Source organism: Miniopterus schreibersii (genome assembly GCF_964146895.1).
Source record: "Miniopterus schreibersii genome assembly, chromosome: 3".
NCBI lineage: Eukaryota > Metazoa > Chordata > Mammalia > Chiroptera > Miniopteridae > Miniopterus > Miniopterus schreibersii.
The window spans coordinates 96,108,590-96,123,990 of NC_138103.1; the positions used below are offsets into that span (position 1 = coordinate 96,108,590).

General features: G+C 45.7%; 1 protein-coding gene across 2 annotated transcripts in view; it reads left to right on the forward strand.

Annotated features, from left to right (window-relative positions):
• Nucleotides 1–14,729, forward strand: part of SLC1A3 (solute carrier family 1 member 3) — a 67,838-nt gene extending 53,109 nt beyond the window's left edge. For both annotated transcript variants that reach the window (XM_081133247.1, XM_081133248.1), the window contains 6 exons: nt 1,259–1,301; nt 4,157–4,449; nt 6,953–7,186; nt 7,664–7,858; nt 10,596–10,730; nt 12,486–14,729. In XM_081133247.1, the coding sequence (XP_080989373.1) occupies nt 1,259–1,301; nt 4,157–4,449; nt 6,953–7,186; nt 7,664–7,858; nt 10,596–10,730; nt 12,486–12,690 (1,105 nt within the window). In that variant the 3' untranslated portion in view covers nt 12,691–14,729. The remainder of the gene's footprint in view (nt 1–1,258; nt 1,302–4,156; nt 4,450–6,952; nt 7,187–7,663; nt 7,859–10,595; nt 10,731–12,485) is intronic.
• The last annotated feature ends 672 nt before the right edge of the window (nt 14,730–15,401 follow it).

Consider the following 15,401-nt stretch of genomic DNA (forward strand, 5'->3'; position numbering starts at 1 on the left):
TTATTACCTTAAAATATGACTTTGACAGCATACAACTGCTACAGCCTGGGGCTCTGCAACTGCCCTGGTCATGTCTCCTTCTCCCACAGTCTTCATTCTTGGAGCTCTTATGATAGTTTAATCCAATTTCCTCTTTATCAGATGAGTCAACTGAGACCTAAATGGGTGCCATGACTTGGTCAAGGTCACACATCTGGGTAGAGACTCTCCAGCTGAGTGTTGCTTCTTATCATCTCCCCACCATAAACTCAGACACTGCTCTGAGGAAGTGACAGATCTTGTCACATAGGCCTCAAGGTCAAATGTCACGGTCCTTTTTCCCATTAGTCAACAGAAGAGCCTCAGAACCTCCAGCAATACAGTGTCCATGTCCCATCCCCCAGGGGACCTTTAGGAAACTTTTCAGAGAACAAAATTCCAGTCTGACCATGACTTTTAATTCAGAATATTTGGTCGCTAGACACATGGCACCGTACCAAAATGGCCATTATTGAATAATACCACAATCAACCAGGATGCTTTTGACAAAAGGCATTTCCATTCTCACTTTGATTCTTCCAAAGAGCAGGGTTTTGATGGTATAATGTCTGAACAAAGAATCTCATTGTCTGACAAGAGGACGGGTGAGTTAAATTTGGGACTTCCTAGAAAAATAGGAACTACATGGACCACACTTAGGGATGGCCATATGTTCCATTTTAAGCCATAAAATCCACCAAAATCTTTTTCCATTTGCTGCTCAAACAAATACTACTATTCACACTCACAGCTTCCCCGACTAGTAGTAACCTAGGAAAGAACTTGATGGCTTTTTTAAATCATTGGAGAGACACGTGAAATCAGCTCTTGCGGCAGAAAACAGGTGCTCGTGCATTTGCGGACACAGCTGATGCTCAGCCAGTCTTGGCTTTTCCCCTTCACCTCTCGTGGTGCCCTGGTTAAGTTTGGTGCCAAGGTCTCATAGCATGTAAGAAACCCCATTGCCGGGTGGGGCGAGGGGAGGGGGGTGCAGAAGGAAACCCTGTGCCCGTCACCTGCCGCTGGAGAGTTCCCTGGACTGACTCCCTGAAAATCAACGTGTTTGCCTTCGCCAGGATGGCGGCCCTGGACAGGAGGGCCTCAGGGAAGATGGGAACGCGAGCTGAAGCCTATTCCATCACCACGACCGTCAATCCTTACCTTAGGCCTAGTGGGAAAGTATTTAAGGAGATAACTTACTATTTGGGACATTTTTCAGTGACTGTTATTTTCTTTGCAGGAATATGTTCCCTCCAAATTTGGTGGAAGCGTGCTTTAAACAGGTAAACACTTTACAGCTACTAACTTACCTTAGTGACTCCTCTGCGACATACCAACACAGTGGGACCCTCTTTGTATTTTTTTTTTCCATTTCTCTGCAATAGGAAACAACTTCTCTACCAGATGGGAAAGCACTAGGGTTTTCTAATGAATTTAGGAGGCAGAGGTGGGTCTGACCTTATACTGAAGGCTTATTAGTTGCCAAATACTGCATGTCTTACATACAGATAGCTTATTGAGTCTGTTGATTTTTAAGAAGGTTAATCAGGAGACTCCCTCTCTTCCTGCCTCCACATCCCACATACAAAAGCCCACCAAGCAGGCAGACTCCAATATGAAATACATTTACAAGCTGTTTTAAAGATTAGGGTGATTATTCAAGTTTCTGGATTTGATTTTTTTTTTTAAATCAATGGGCCATTCTTTAAAAATCTACTAAGGGCTTATGGATTCCATAAACCGTATCCGAAAGAAACGACATCGTCTTATATTGAATGCGAGCCATGTGCCAAGCACTAATGTTATATTAGTGCTCACATAATTATGACAGATATCACTGTCTTCATTTCATTGATGACGCGGCTCATCTAGGATAACTCAGAGGGATTATACCTATAAAGGGCACAAGATCTCACAAGCAGTAAATGGCAGACCCTGATTCAGATCCATTGGAGTGACTCCAAACCCCATCATCTTTCACTCCAACAGTCTGCTTCCTCGAAAGCGATACTCAGGGTGATGAGACGCCTACCTGGAGGCTCTAGTGAGATCTGGTTCCTTTTAGCCCCCGATAGCCAAGCAGCCCTTGGCTGTCTGTGTTTTGGATACAAATACATTTTACTATTAGGGGATAAAATTAGTAAAGTTCAATCTAACCTCACTTGAATAAAAAAAGCTTTGTTGCCAGATATTAAAAGGGAAATAGACTTTCTGGATTCAATAATAGTTCCCAAACATTTTTCCAGATGGTGTCATTTACCCTCGTTACAATTCCCTAACCTCTCTGCTTAGGATCAGTAAAGCAAACAAAACAAACCCTGACCTCGTGGATGACCAAGTTTTACACATATAAGCCACCCTTTATTTTCCCTTTTAAAAAATGTTATTGACTATTTTTAATAGGTAATGCATGCACACACAGCAATATTCTAACATAACCCTTTCTCTTAAAAAAAAAAAAAAAAAAAAGAGAGAAAGAGAGAGAGCCCAAAATCTGACTTTTCCACTCATAAACAACTGCAACCATAAAATAATAAACCCTTTTCAATCTGACCAGCCAACTCCTTCTAGTTAGTCAGCTGGCACTGGGTGACATCGGAAATGCTGATTTCTAGCAGCACTGGGGAAAGTGCTAACTCATGCAGATTTCTTGGATTTGCTTTTGGATTGCATTTATAGGACTTTGAAGGGGGAAGCAAACATATCTTCCCAGATCTATTTGTCTTAGACCAGAAATCACGTGAGGCTACAATTTCTGCGTAGGCTACAAACTGTGTCTAAGGGGAAAGAGTTGGAGGCATGGGAAAGGCTAATTGGGATTGAAAATCTACCCTAAACAATCCATAAACTGCATGAACACCCCAATGGAATAGAGATTTGAGAGCTGACTGGGAGAGGAGACAGCGAGGAGCCAGTTTCTTCGTTACTTGAAATTACCAGCAGTACCGCTGACTGCTCAGGGATATGTCCACAGTACTGACAGCTGGCCGTGTCCTTGCTTGAGTGGTTTCCCATTGGACACAAAAGTCTCCCACTTATTCTCGGTAAAGAAATGGCCCAGCACTTAAAGTTCAGCTGTGCTTTTTCCCCCTAGATTCTAGATCCAGTCAATATCCATATATTACTCCTCTCCCTGATGCTTGACTACAGTCAACGTGAAGGCCAGGAATTATGCCCCCATTAAAATCATAGAGGGGTGGGCTAAATTGTTTTATTTGGCCTCAGTAATATACTCAGCATTGCCTGTCTGGAACATATATGTAGAGTCTATGGGGAAAATGCCATCCCTTGAGTAAGAACAGAAGTGCCACTATGGACTTGAGAAGTGGGTTGTCATCATCAGCTATTCACCAAGCACCTAGTCTTAAGAATTGATACTATCAGGAATGCCTTAAAGACTGTTGTTTGAGATTTAAAATTTCAATATCCACTGAAATCTCCAACTAGGTCTGGTCCCTGAAGAGCTTTGTTATGGAGCACCATTAGCCAGCATTAGTCTAACACTTTAAAATGTACAAGATGTTCTCATATATTCTGTGTAATTTGATCATCACAGCAGCCCTGCGAGGTAAAACCAGCACAATTATCCCTGTTTCACAGTCGCGCTGCGAATATGACCAAAACGACGTTAGGTGATTTGTCCATAATCCCATGGCGCGAACCCATTGAGAGTAAAGGGACTACTGTGAACACTTGGATTTGGATTTATCGTTTTTTAAAAGCCATTACACTCATTTTGTTAGAGTTTCAGAATAAAGCAAAAGCACATGTGTATGTTTAGTCAAACATCTTCAACCAGATATGGGTTTCCTATTATGATTTGGTGTGTGTGTGTGTGTGTGTGTGTGTGTGTGTGTGTGTGTGTGTGTGTTGAAGTAGTAGGGGTTTGTCACAGGTCAGGTAGATGATAGATGATAAATAGATGATGATGATAGATGATAGATAGATAGAAGATGATAGATAGATAGATAGATAGATAGATAGATAGATAGATAGATAGATAGATAGATAGATACTTTCTATAACACTATTATTTGAATGCAGAGTAATGTATAATCAGAAAATTTGGACAATAGAAAAGTTCAAAGAAGAAAAAAAATCACCACCTTAAATCCCTGTTGTGCCTTTTCTTTTTAAGTTTAAAACCAGCTATGAGAAGAGAAGCTTTAAAGTGCCCGTCCAGTCCAATGAAACACTCGTGGGTGCGGTGATAAACAACGTGTCGGAGGCCATGGAGACTCTTTCAAAGATCACAGAGGAGATGATCCCAGTTCCCGGGTCTGTGAACGGGGTCAACGCCCTGGGACTGGTCGTCTTCTCTATGTGCTTTGGTTTTGTGATTGGAAACATGAAGGAGCAGGGACAAGCCCTGAGAGACTTCTTTGACTCTCTTAACGAAGCCATCATGAGATTGGTAGCAGTGATAATGTGGTACGTATTTTCGTTAGCTCTATATGCTGTATACAAGGTGCTTATTGCTGTCCACATGTGTCCTGTTCTGAGGAAGATGCCACCAGGCAGGATGGCTAGTTGCAATGATCTCCTTCTGGTAAACACAAGAAAGTCAACGACTCTCTGGGCTTGTAGCGGCTTGAACCCGTCTGCAAGCTTCTCTCAATAAATTTGCTTACTTGTCCTTGAAAGATGTCAACTCCTTTACCTCAGTGCTGATGGGATCCCATTTCTCATCCCGCCATTTCAGATCTATTTAGTTATTCATTTACGGCGGATTTATTGAGTGTCTACTGTAGACCAAGCATCTAATGCCAGGCACTATGGATATGGCCATGAAGAAAACATACAGGAATGTCCTGATTCTTACATTCTTTTAAGGGCGACAGAAGATAAACCAATCAATCAACCATATGCTTCAGTCACCAGTGCTGTGAAAAAATAGAACAGTAGGTTTTATTTGATGTGATGTGGTGATGTGATGATGATGTGATGTGATTGATGTGATGTGATGTGATGTGATGTGATGTGATGTGATGTGATGTGATGTGATGTGATGTGATGTGATGTGATGTGATGATGTGATGTGATAAAAAGTGACTGGGGAGGAGGCATGAAATGTGCCTTGAACAGGCCTCTGAGGAGGTGGCCTTTTTTGCTAAGACTTGAATGACCGGGAGGAGCCAACCAGCTGTACAAAGTACTGGAGAAGACCATTCTCAGTAGCAGGAGAAACAAATGTGGACGCCCCTAGACCACCAGAAAAACTGAGACCCCTGCTCGGCTGAGCCCTAAGAAAGAAATCCAGTGTGGTTCTGCTGCGTGCCTGGGGACTCATGGGAAGCAGTGTAGAATGCCAGCCCACAATTCATAACAAACTTCCTCCAAATAAAGTTGAGATCGGGACAAAGGAAAAGACTAAATCCAAAGAGGAACACTGACCTTGGGAAGTAAGTTCTTTCCAGCAGGGAGAGAGCCCTTTGATTGGTTTAGCCTTTCTTTTTAATTCAGGCCCCTTCTTGGCACCTGAGGCAGGAAGTCATCCATTTCTAAGAAAAATACACACCAACATGATTAAAAATATTCTTTGTCTTAATTGCCACCAAAGCCCAGAGAAATTCATTTTTCAGAAGTTTGCACAAGATGGATATGAAAACTTGGGCACAAAGACCGATCAGAATGTGGTCTCCACAGGAGCCCCCAGATGAAATCCTGGGGGCGCTCCTTTGAAATCTTGGCAGGGCTGAAAGTGGACATTTATCTTCATATTATGAAAATGCCTGCACCTTTCACCTCTTTTATGAAAGAAGCCCATTCAAGGCTGCTGAATGAACCTCACATGTAGCTTTTCTAGCTGTGCATTTTGCCTGCACTTTCAACGTTGAGTTATTACATTTCTGCAAGCAGGTACTCTTATAATTTCCTGGCCTGTGTTTTGAAAGGACTTCTAAAAGAAGCATTGCATTTTTCTATTTGAAATAGTCCTCCCCAGTGCCCAGCAGACCCTTCTGCCTCAGGATGATGGCCTCCTGGTTCTGGTAATGTGAGTTTGGTTGACGTTTACTGCCCACGTCAGACAGGGGGAGTCAAATGCAGGCAGCAGGGCCTTTAAGCAACCAGGGTGTTTCAACATGTACCGTCATTCTGTGTCTCAGTTGTTCGTTCTTGCCGAGCCCACAGGGGAAAGATCTCAGATGGCATTAGTAGCCTGTGGATAATAATTAGTTAATTAGAACACCTGTAATCTGATGGTGGTAGATACATGCACATTATTAATTTTTAATAGCTCTGAATTTATTTTATGGTTGCCTTCTGTGTATGGCAAATGGTACTAGTTTTCTATTTGCACTGTAACAAAATTTCCTCTTTGGAGACATTTAAGTAAAAGAGTTGATTTGAAGACTAATATTAAGTAATATTGTAGGTCATGTGCAACAGGGGAAGAAATAATAAAAGCGGCCTTGAATGAGAGAGCTGAGTGCGAATCTAAACACTGACATGGCGTCGTGTGCCTCTTGCTTTATCTCGGGGATCAGAGCCTGATGGGGGAGATGTTTCCTAAAGTCTGGGTATCATTTTGGTGGCTCCTGGAGGTTCAGAGCACTTGGGGGGGCGGGCAGGAGTCAGGGGAGAGGGGGGCATGACATCTGGGCCCGAAAAGTGACCCAGATGTGTGAGAGGGTACCCAGGAAAAAAGAGGAGGGTAACAAAACCCGCGCCCCTGGCTTCTCTCACGGGCTTAGGATCAAACAAATGTGACCTGGAGAAACTCTGAGAGGAGAGCCTAATTCTGTGGAGTTTAGATTCAAATTTATATTTAAAAAAGAAAAGAAAGAAGTCCCCAGTTACGGCAGGTCGTCACAGTGCCCTGGCAGACAGGTGTGGAGGGAACTCTCTCTCTCTCTCTCCTTCTGACCCCCGGCCACTCCGTAGAGGGGCCGGCTGGCGATCGGACCCCCGACTGTCGCGTTGCCCCGCACAGGTACGCCCCCCTGGGAATCCTCTTCCTGATCGCGGGGAAGATTGTTGAGATGGAGGACATGGGGGTGATCGGGGGCCAGCTCGCCATGTACACCGTGACGGTCATCATCGGCCTGCTCATCCACGCGGTCATCGTCCTGCCGCTCCTCTACTTCTTGGTGACGCGGAAAAACCCGTGGGTGTTCATAGGGGGGCTGCTGCAGGCGCTCATCACGGCCCTGGGCACCTCCTCCAGGTGCGTATGCGGCTCGCGGCTGCGGGAAAAGGTCTGTGCGGCTCCGCTCGGGCCAGAGGCTCAGGCTCAGGTGGAGGGGCCCGGGGGGCGTGTAGACTCCCAGGCATGTGACCCGGCCTCGCTGCTGATGCGAATGGGCCCGGGATTTAAGTAAGGAACAGCTGGCTGTGCGCCCTTTGGGGACACGAAGTGGAAACCAGCTCTCCTTTCCCGCCCACGGTCACCTCCCCCTTCTAGCTGGCACTTGCCTGAGCGAGAGACGGCAGTCACTTGGCACGGGAGGCCTCAGAGAGGAACCCAGAAGCAGGAGGTTGCCAGGTGGCCCGGCGGGGGCACCCGCACCGTCCCTAACCCTGCTTCCCATCTGCACGAGCGCTGACTCAGTTCCCCTGAGCGGGAGGGAACCGTCCAGACGCCAGAGGCAGGCCGGGCCCGCGCTCGCGTGGCCGGCTGACCGGCCTGTGCCCCTGTCCGCAGCTCTGCCACCCTGCCCATCACCTTCAAGTGCCTGGAGGAGAACAACGGCGTGGACAAACGGGTCACCAGATTCGTGCTCCCGGTGGGCGCCACCATTAACATGGACGGGACCGCCCTCTACGAGGCTCTGGCTGCCATTTTCATCGCTCAAGTGAACAACTTTGAGCTGAACTTTGGACAGATTATTACAATCAGGTACGAGGAAAGTTCCACACAACATTTTCTTAAAAATCACTTTAAACGGTGAGCCGGTGATCGGGCTTAGGTGAAGGAACCGGTGGGGAAGGGGCTCACACATAAATAGGAGGTTGGGGTTTGGGGGAATAGGTTTGTTGTTGATATTTAGTTATTTTATGGGTTTTTAAAATCGCAGCTGTGCACATTCATTAATAATGAAATTCTAATAATATAGAAATGCATAAGGTAAAAAGTGGAACTTGCCTGCCACCCTCACTCCCCGCCTTTCTGTAGGTGACCACTGGTAATGTTTGGTGTGTCAAGACCTCTTCTTATGCACACACTTTTATTTGTAATGAATGGAATCACAGCGTACATAGTGCTTGCCACTTGATTGGTTTACTTATCAGTACATCGTCTATAAATATACTAGATCTTTCTCTTTGAAGAAAGACACAGAAATTTGTAATACATAGAAATAGAAAAATACATCTTCTTGCAAAATATATAGTATAGATCTTTTTTTTAAAAAAAGTGAGATTATACTTCAGTTTTAAAGGCATTAAAATATGTTAGCTTTTATTGACAGTTTTAGAGAATAAAACTACTTGAAAATCTGGATTAACATTTTTTCTTGGGTCAGTTTTCAGGGAGTATAAAATGGATGTCAGACCACACTGACAGATAGGTCGAGAATTTTATCTCTGGGGACTGTTTTTTTTAACAATTACAGTTGAAGCGTCTAGTGAAAGGTAATTTTTCCTCCCATACCTTCCCCTAATCCCGGTTTCAAAGGCAGCCACTGCTGCTAGCTAGTCTCTTTGGTGTTCTCCCGCAACAGCCCACGCGTGTCCACGTGCACATGGATCATCCCTCTGAAAGGTCCTGCGCTCAGACCGACGAGCAACTATAGTGGAGAGTTTAAGCCTCACAGTCTAGATCAGACCCTGCTCCTCACTGTGTGTACCTGTGTGTTAATTACAATTATCAATTTATTTTGGAGACCAAAATAAGTCAGATTTTTTTTTTCACAAAATTTTATTATAAAAATTGTCTCACATATAGGAAAGTTGAAAGAGTATTACAGCAAACATCTACCTAGATCCAGCAGCTGTTAGCGTTTTACCACCTTTCCATCTCTCACTCTCTCTGTCGTCTCTGTCTCTGTCTGCCTCGATGACATTTCACCTGCTCACAGTTCAGTATACGTCTCCTAAGAATGAAGATAGTTTTCTACATAACCACAATAGTTAGAATCTTAAAAATACTTTCAGAATATCTAGCTTATATTGAAATTTCCCCAGTTGTCCCAAAAATGTCTTCTATAGCTTTTTCCTTAGACCAAGATCAAATTCAGATTCTTGGCTGGCATTTAGTTTTTATGTCCCTTTCATCATTTTAAATCCCTGACAGTTCCCATACATTTATATTTATATATATATAGTGTTATGTTATACTCTGTATCTATGTTTTGTGTTATTGGAAAAATGATATAGGATGCTTTGGGTTAAAAAAAAGATGAAACTGATCGTGGCCAGAGGTGACTGGCCTGGGAGTCCTGGGAGCCCCAGGCCCAGTCTGGCCACGCAGAGGGCGGGGGATCAATGTCTCAGCTCGCTGGAACCTGTTCTCAGGCACACCTTGGCATACTGGGGGGAAAGCCCTGAGTTACAAAAAAGGTTCAGTTGCATGTGACAGGGTTTAAAAATAACGATCACAGTGACTGACTTGAGTGAGACAGAACTGCGCGTCTCTCGTGTGGAGCGGCTCTGCTCCACAAAGCCCTCAGGCGCCGCATGGTGTAAGGACCCAGGCCTATGGTTCCATCATCCCTGGGGTGTTACCCTCACCCCGATAGTGCAGGATGGCTTGCCACCATCTCCAGATTTTAGCCATAGGGCAGAGGCAGAGGCTCGCAGCCTGCAAGCTGCTTGATGACTTTCGTCCATGTCTTATTGGCCAGAACTGAGCCCAAAGCTGTTCCGAGGGAGGCTGGGAAACGCGTCTTCATGCTGGGCAGCCAGGCCCCGGCCACAAATTCCAATACGGTGGAAGGGGAACAATGTGGGGGGACCACGAACAGTCTCTTCCACAGACTTACTACTCTCTTAATACTTTATATCTAGGTGATGCTTAACTATTTTAAATTCTTTTTCACATTCTCACATCAGCCTATCAAATAGGTATTTAACAAGCTGAGTCCCGGACAGGGTATGTGCCTTACAAACCAGGTCCACGCCGTCTCCATAAAAAATACTTACAGTGCTACAGAACTTTGTTCATAATCACTTTGCTTTTTAATTGATAAACCTGATTTTTTTCCGGACCTCATTAACCGTACAAGTTCAGTATCTTTACAGTCCTCATGTTGGACAAAGGGGTTATTAGAAACAAATTGTTATTGAACTGTGCAGTGTTTTAGACCTGACAAAACATTTCAGGTATGTGAAAAGCCTGTAGCCACCCAGTGTCTTCATTTAGAAATGACTGTATCATCACAGGACCAGCTTCCTCAGGGTTGCTGTGGGGATCAAGGAGACAAGCCATGTACAGCCTGTCAGATGGCATGTAATAAGCACTTGATAAACGTGCTTGCTCGTTCAGTGGGGTTTTCAGTCTCACGTACACTTTTCTAAAGCACACCCTCCTCTGCTCACTTGCATGTCAGACGTTGTGCTGTGTGTGCTTGCAGGGTGCACGTCCTACTTGGAGAGATTTGTACAAATGTTTTCTGTTTGGCGACTTCTCTTAACAGCATCACAGCCACGGCTGCCAGCATTGGGGCTGCTGGGATTCCGCAGGCCGGCCTGGTCACCATGGTCATCGTGCTGACATCCGTGGGCCTGCCCACGGACGACATCACTCTCATCATCGCCGTCGACTGGTTCCTGTGAGTATGCTCGGGCCGCGTGCAGGCTCCCTGTCGCAGGACCCCCCTCGGTCAGTCAAGGGCACCAGGCAGCCTGGCATGCCTGCCGAAAGGGCTCCCCCAAGTGGGGCAGCTTGGCCGGGAATTAACTGTCTTCATGGCCTGATCCCAGCCCTGAGCTGGAGACCAAGGCCCAGACGCCATGTGCGTTGACTCCCTTATCAGCCTGCGGGGCCCATGTGGCTGCTGCACTTCTCACTCCATAAAGCCGTGCGGGGATTGGGAAACCCGCTGTCAGCCTGCAAGGCCATGTCTGAGTTGCACAACACCCCACGGCGGCTGGAACAGAACCGCGGGCCTCACACGCTGCCGGGGGCCCTCCGTCCTTGTGCTTCCCATCCCAGTGGGGCGCAGATGTTCCCGTCTGAGCCCAGCAGGGAGCGGGGCAGCCCCGGACAGGGGGACACAGCCGGCATCCTTAAGTGGGATTGAGTTTGAGCTCTGGGGAAGGTTCCAAAACAAGTACCCTCCAGGCCCCATCCCCCGCCCTTTCCCCTCCCCCTTCCAGCTGATGTTCTCCGCCTCCTTTCTCTCATAAGTTCCCATCCACTTGCAAAAATCTCTCTCCCCAGGATGCCCCATGTGAGTGCCTAGAAGGATACAGTTGATGCCCGAGTCAACATGTGTTGACTCCGCTCGATCTAACGGCCATGGAGAGCCTTACATGTGCCCAAGGCAGGACAGGTGCGGGGGAGGGAGATGGGCTGAGAGCGTGAGTTCCACAGTCACTTGGGCCTGTGTTTACATCTGGGCCTTGTGCGGGGCACAGTGGGCAGGTTACCCGCCCATCCTAGTTTTCTCTTCTATTAAATGGTGATGAGAGCATCACCTACCTCCCCAAGGTGCTGTGAGGATTAGGTGCAATGACCCATGGAAAGCATTCAGCCGCCGACCGGCCCACAGTTGGCCCTCAGCTGATGTGAGGACTTTTATAAGTAGAGAGCCGTGGTTCTCAAAGGTTTTGGTCTCAGGACTCCTTTACACTTAAAAATTATCAGGGACCAAAAAAGCTCTTATCTTTGTGGGTCATATCTATCAATACGTATCATATTAGAAAAACTTAGAAATTTTTAAAATGCTGAATTCATTTAAAGGTTACACTAATAAGTTCATTGCATGTTAACATAAATAACGTTTTAATGAAAAAAATATTTTCCAAACCAAAGGTTTAGTGGAAAGAATGATATCATTTTACATTTCTGCAAATCACCTTAGAATCTGGCTTAATACAAGACAGCTGGAGTCTCCTCACTGCTCCTGTGTTCAATCGGTTGTGGTATCTTTGGTGTTGTGTGGTAGTCTTTGCAAAACTGTGCAAGACGTTCATGAGGAGATGAGAGTAAAAAAGGGGAAATAACATTATGGCGTTATTATGAAAATAGTTTCGACCTCAGGGGCCTCCAGGGGGTCTCTGGACCACACTTTGAGAACCGCTGGTGTAAAGGAAGGTGAGTTGTAGGAAGGAGAATCAGAGAGAAATTTTTAATAAAAGGTGAAAGGGAAGGGTCGTCCCCCACTGTTGGCACTCTAGTAACTGAAAATTAATCACCTATATGTCCTTATGACTTTTAATAACTCTTGTAAAGATTATGTGTCTCTTATGTAATGAGGCGGCTGGGGGACACACCACGCAGAATTTTAAGAGATGCTTCCAGACACGTCCCCGAGCTGGAGCCGGGGGCTGGAGCCTCACGGTCCCTTCCTGCCCTTCCCCAGGGACCGCCTGCGCACCACCACCAACGTGCTGGGAGACTCGCTGGGCGCCGGCATCGTCGAGCACCTGTCTCGACACGAGCTGAAGAACCAGGACGCCGAGATGGGCAACTCAGTGATCGAAGAGAATGAAATGAAGAAGCCCTATCAGCTGATTGCCCAGGAAAGCGACACCGAGAAACCCGCTGACAGCGAAACCAAGATGTAGACTAACCGAAGGACGTGCTTTCGTGAGCACCGGGTGTTTGAAAACTATGACAAAGTGTTTCCATCTCGTGTCAGCGCGTTCTCTCCAGCGAGCCCCTTACCTCCCTTTTCCTCCTGGCTCTGGTGGGATTTGGAAGCATGCGTCCAAAAACAAGGGGGGGTTTTGCGGCGGCCAAAACGTATAGTTTTCATCCCACATTGGAAAGTTTCAAGTCATTTCGTCTTAGTCTTATCTAATAAGGTACTGAGATCAAAAATAGTCTTGATCCGATCTTGCAAGTTTATGTGACACACAATCCTGTAAATGTGATTTTTTTATAAGTTAGAGTCAAACAAATAGTAGGCGAAAAACATGCTTTTAAATCAACTGTCAAAAAAAAAAAATCCTTCAGAACATGCTTCAGTTTTAGTATCAAAACAAAGCAACTTGATAAACTGCACTCGGTTTTCAGTTGGGCAGGAGGGTTTTCCCCCCTTTCTGTTCTGATTTGTGTTCTTGCTTTATTAGTAGCAGGACCGTATGAATCCACACCTTGCACAGCTGTGAGGAGGTGCATCAAGTGAAATTCCCATGTGGCCACGGGCTAGTTACATCTTATCCCTAGGCCTCAGTGTCCTCATCTGTAAAATGGGCGCGTTCCCTAACTGCCTTTGTGGTCTCTCATAGCCCAGATATCCTGTGGCATCGTGAGAGAGCCTGTTCTCTCTGTCCCCTGGGAACGTCCTGCAGCAAGTATCATCCCGTGGACGTTTATTTGGAATGAACACTCCCAAGCAGGGACAGGATGGTGGTGTGGTTTGCCAGGTCCTGTGTCCAAAATGTCAGTTGTACAGGTGACCAGGTCAGAGGCCATTCTAGGAGTTGAATTATTAATGATCTCTTCACTCAGTTCTTCCCAACAGGGGAAGTTTTCCCTTCTTTCTACCCTTCCCTGGACTGCTCTGGGAAGGATGTCTCCCACCACTCCTCAACTGACGATAGACTTTTAGAAACTAAAATGTAAGGCTAGCAACTAGCAAGGGTGCTCATGGTCTTACTGTGGAACACTAAAGAGACAGCCAGGAAAGAATGAAGCACGGTTGACGTGATAGAGGATTTTAAAACACCGAGGTTATATATAGGTCATCTTTAAGGAAGAATTTTTTAATAAAAGAGGTTTATTTTTTTTAAAACAAGAAGCACTTTTTCTCTTCAGTTCAAAAACATTCCCCAAGGAAGTCCGCACATCAAAATATAAGGTTACTTCTTACATATTTTAAACAAGTCAAATGAGTGAGCTCTCTCTCCAATAGAGGCCTGTGAGCTGGGTGGGTGGTCTCTTATTTGAAATGGTTTTTGACTATAATCAAAAGTTCTTAAAAGGAGGGAAACAAGGTATTTCTTTGTGTTGGAATTCCACTTACCCAAATCATTCGAAACCTTCAGCTGGAGTGGGGTTTGGTTTTGTTTTGTTTGTGTCCCTGAGAGAAATGGTAGGATATGAATCAGTGTGAAGACATTGTCAATGCGGTTCCAAGAAGAAAACAGCAGGGTCATTGGCTTCGGGCAATGCAGCTTCCAGGCTGAGAGATTAAAATTTTACCCCCACGGATATCCAGTCGAAGACACGGAGCCGGAGCTGTCAGACAATACCTGCTGTGTTTGAAAATGGGGAAGGATGGGCTTAATTATGCTAACAGACTGAAAATCTAGACATACATCCCCCGATACACAATTAGAGATATTTTTATATAGACCCCGAGCATTATGTGTGTACGAAAGTTAACATTAGGCTGTGGAGTAACCTTTTAATGTCAAGGCTCTATTTGGGAAACACACATTCATGGATGTCATCGTATGACGCCAGTAGAGCAAAAATTAATCACGTCAAATTAATTGTGACGCAGCGTGATCTTTTTCTGCACTAACCATCTCACGGAAAGCAGGCCCCCGAGGACCCTCCGCCAGCCCGCCCCGGCTCTGCATGTGCAGCCAGCGGACTGAGAAGCGTTACCTTGTAGATGTCTTTCCAATAAAGAAAAACATAGTTTTACATTATACCTCTGCGCCTTGTTGTCATTCCCCTGGAGGAAAACAAAGTTTCCTTTCATGAGAGTGTTGCCATGAGCTCAGGGCGATGCTGGGGAAGGTCACCATGCAGGATCTTTTTCGATGTCACTAAGTAAAATCTTAGAAGGACCAAATGGGGAAAGCAGCCCCGGGAAAATAAAGAACGCGCTCTCCCTAGCCTGCTCCCAGAGCTGGACTGGAGACGGGAGGGGGGCGAGGGACGCGCTTGCTGGTCCTCATGAGCTAGCTTCAGATCTCTCCAGCTGAATCCCTTCCATGTTGGCATCAGAGAAGCGCAATGCCACCATCGGCTCTTCCCAAAAAAACGAATTTCCTGTCCGACCTTTAGGCAGATTTGTCGATGTGATGATGACTGCCATTTGTAAAAAGAGCAGACTGAGATCTCAAGGAACGTATCAGAAACAGCCATTGTGCTGGGGAGCTGTTCCAGTCATGCGGAATGACTTGTGGACAACTGCTCTTTTCCATTACAATTTTTTTTTTTTTAAGATTTTTAAACTGATTTTTAGAGAGAGAGGAAGGGGTAGAGAGAGAAACATCGATGTGAGAACAAAACACTGATGGGCTGCCCCCCGCATGCCCCCTATGGGGGATGGAGCCCAAAACCTGGGCATGTCCCTGACCCGGAATTGAACCAGCAA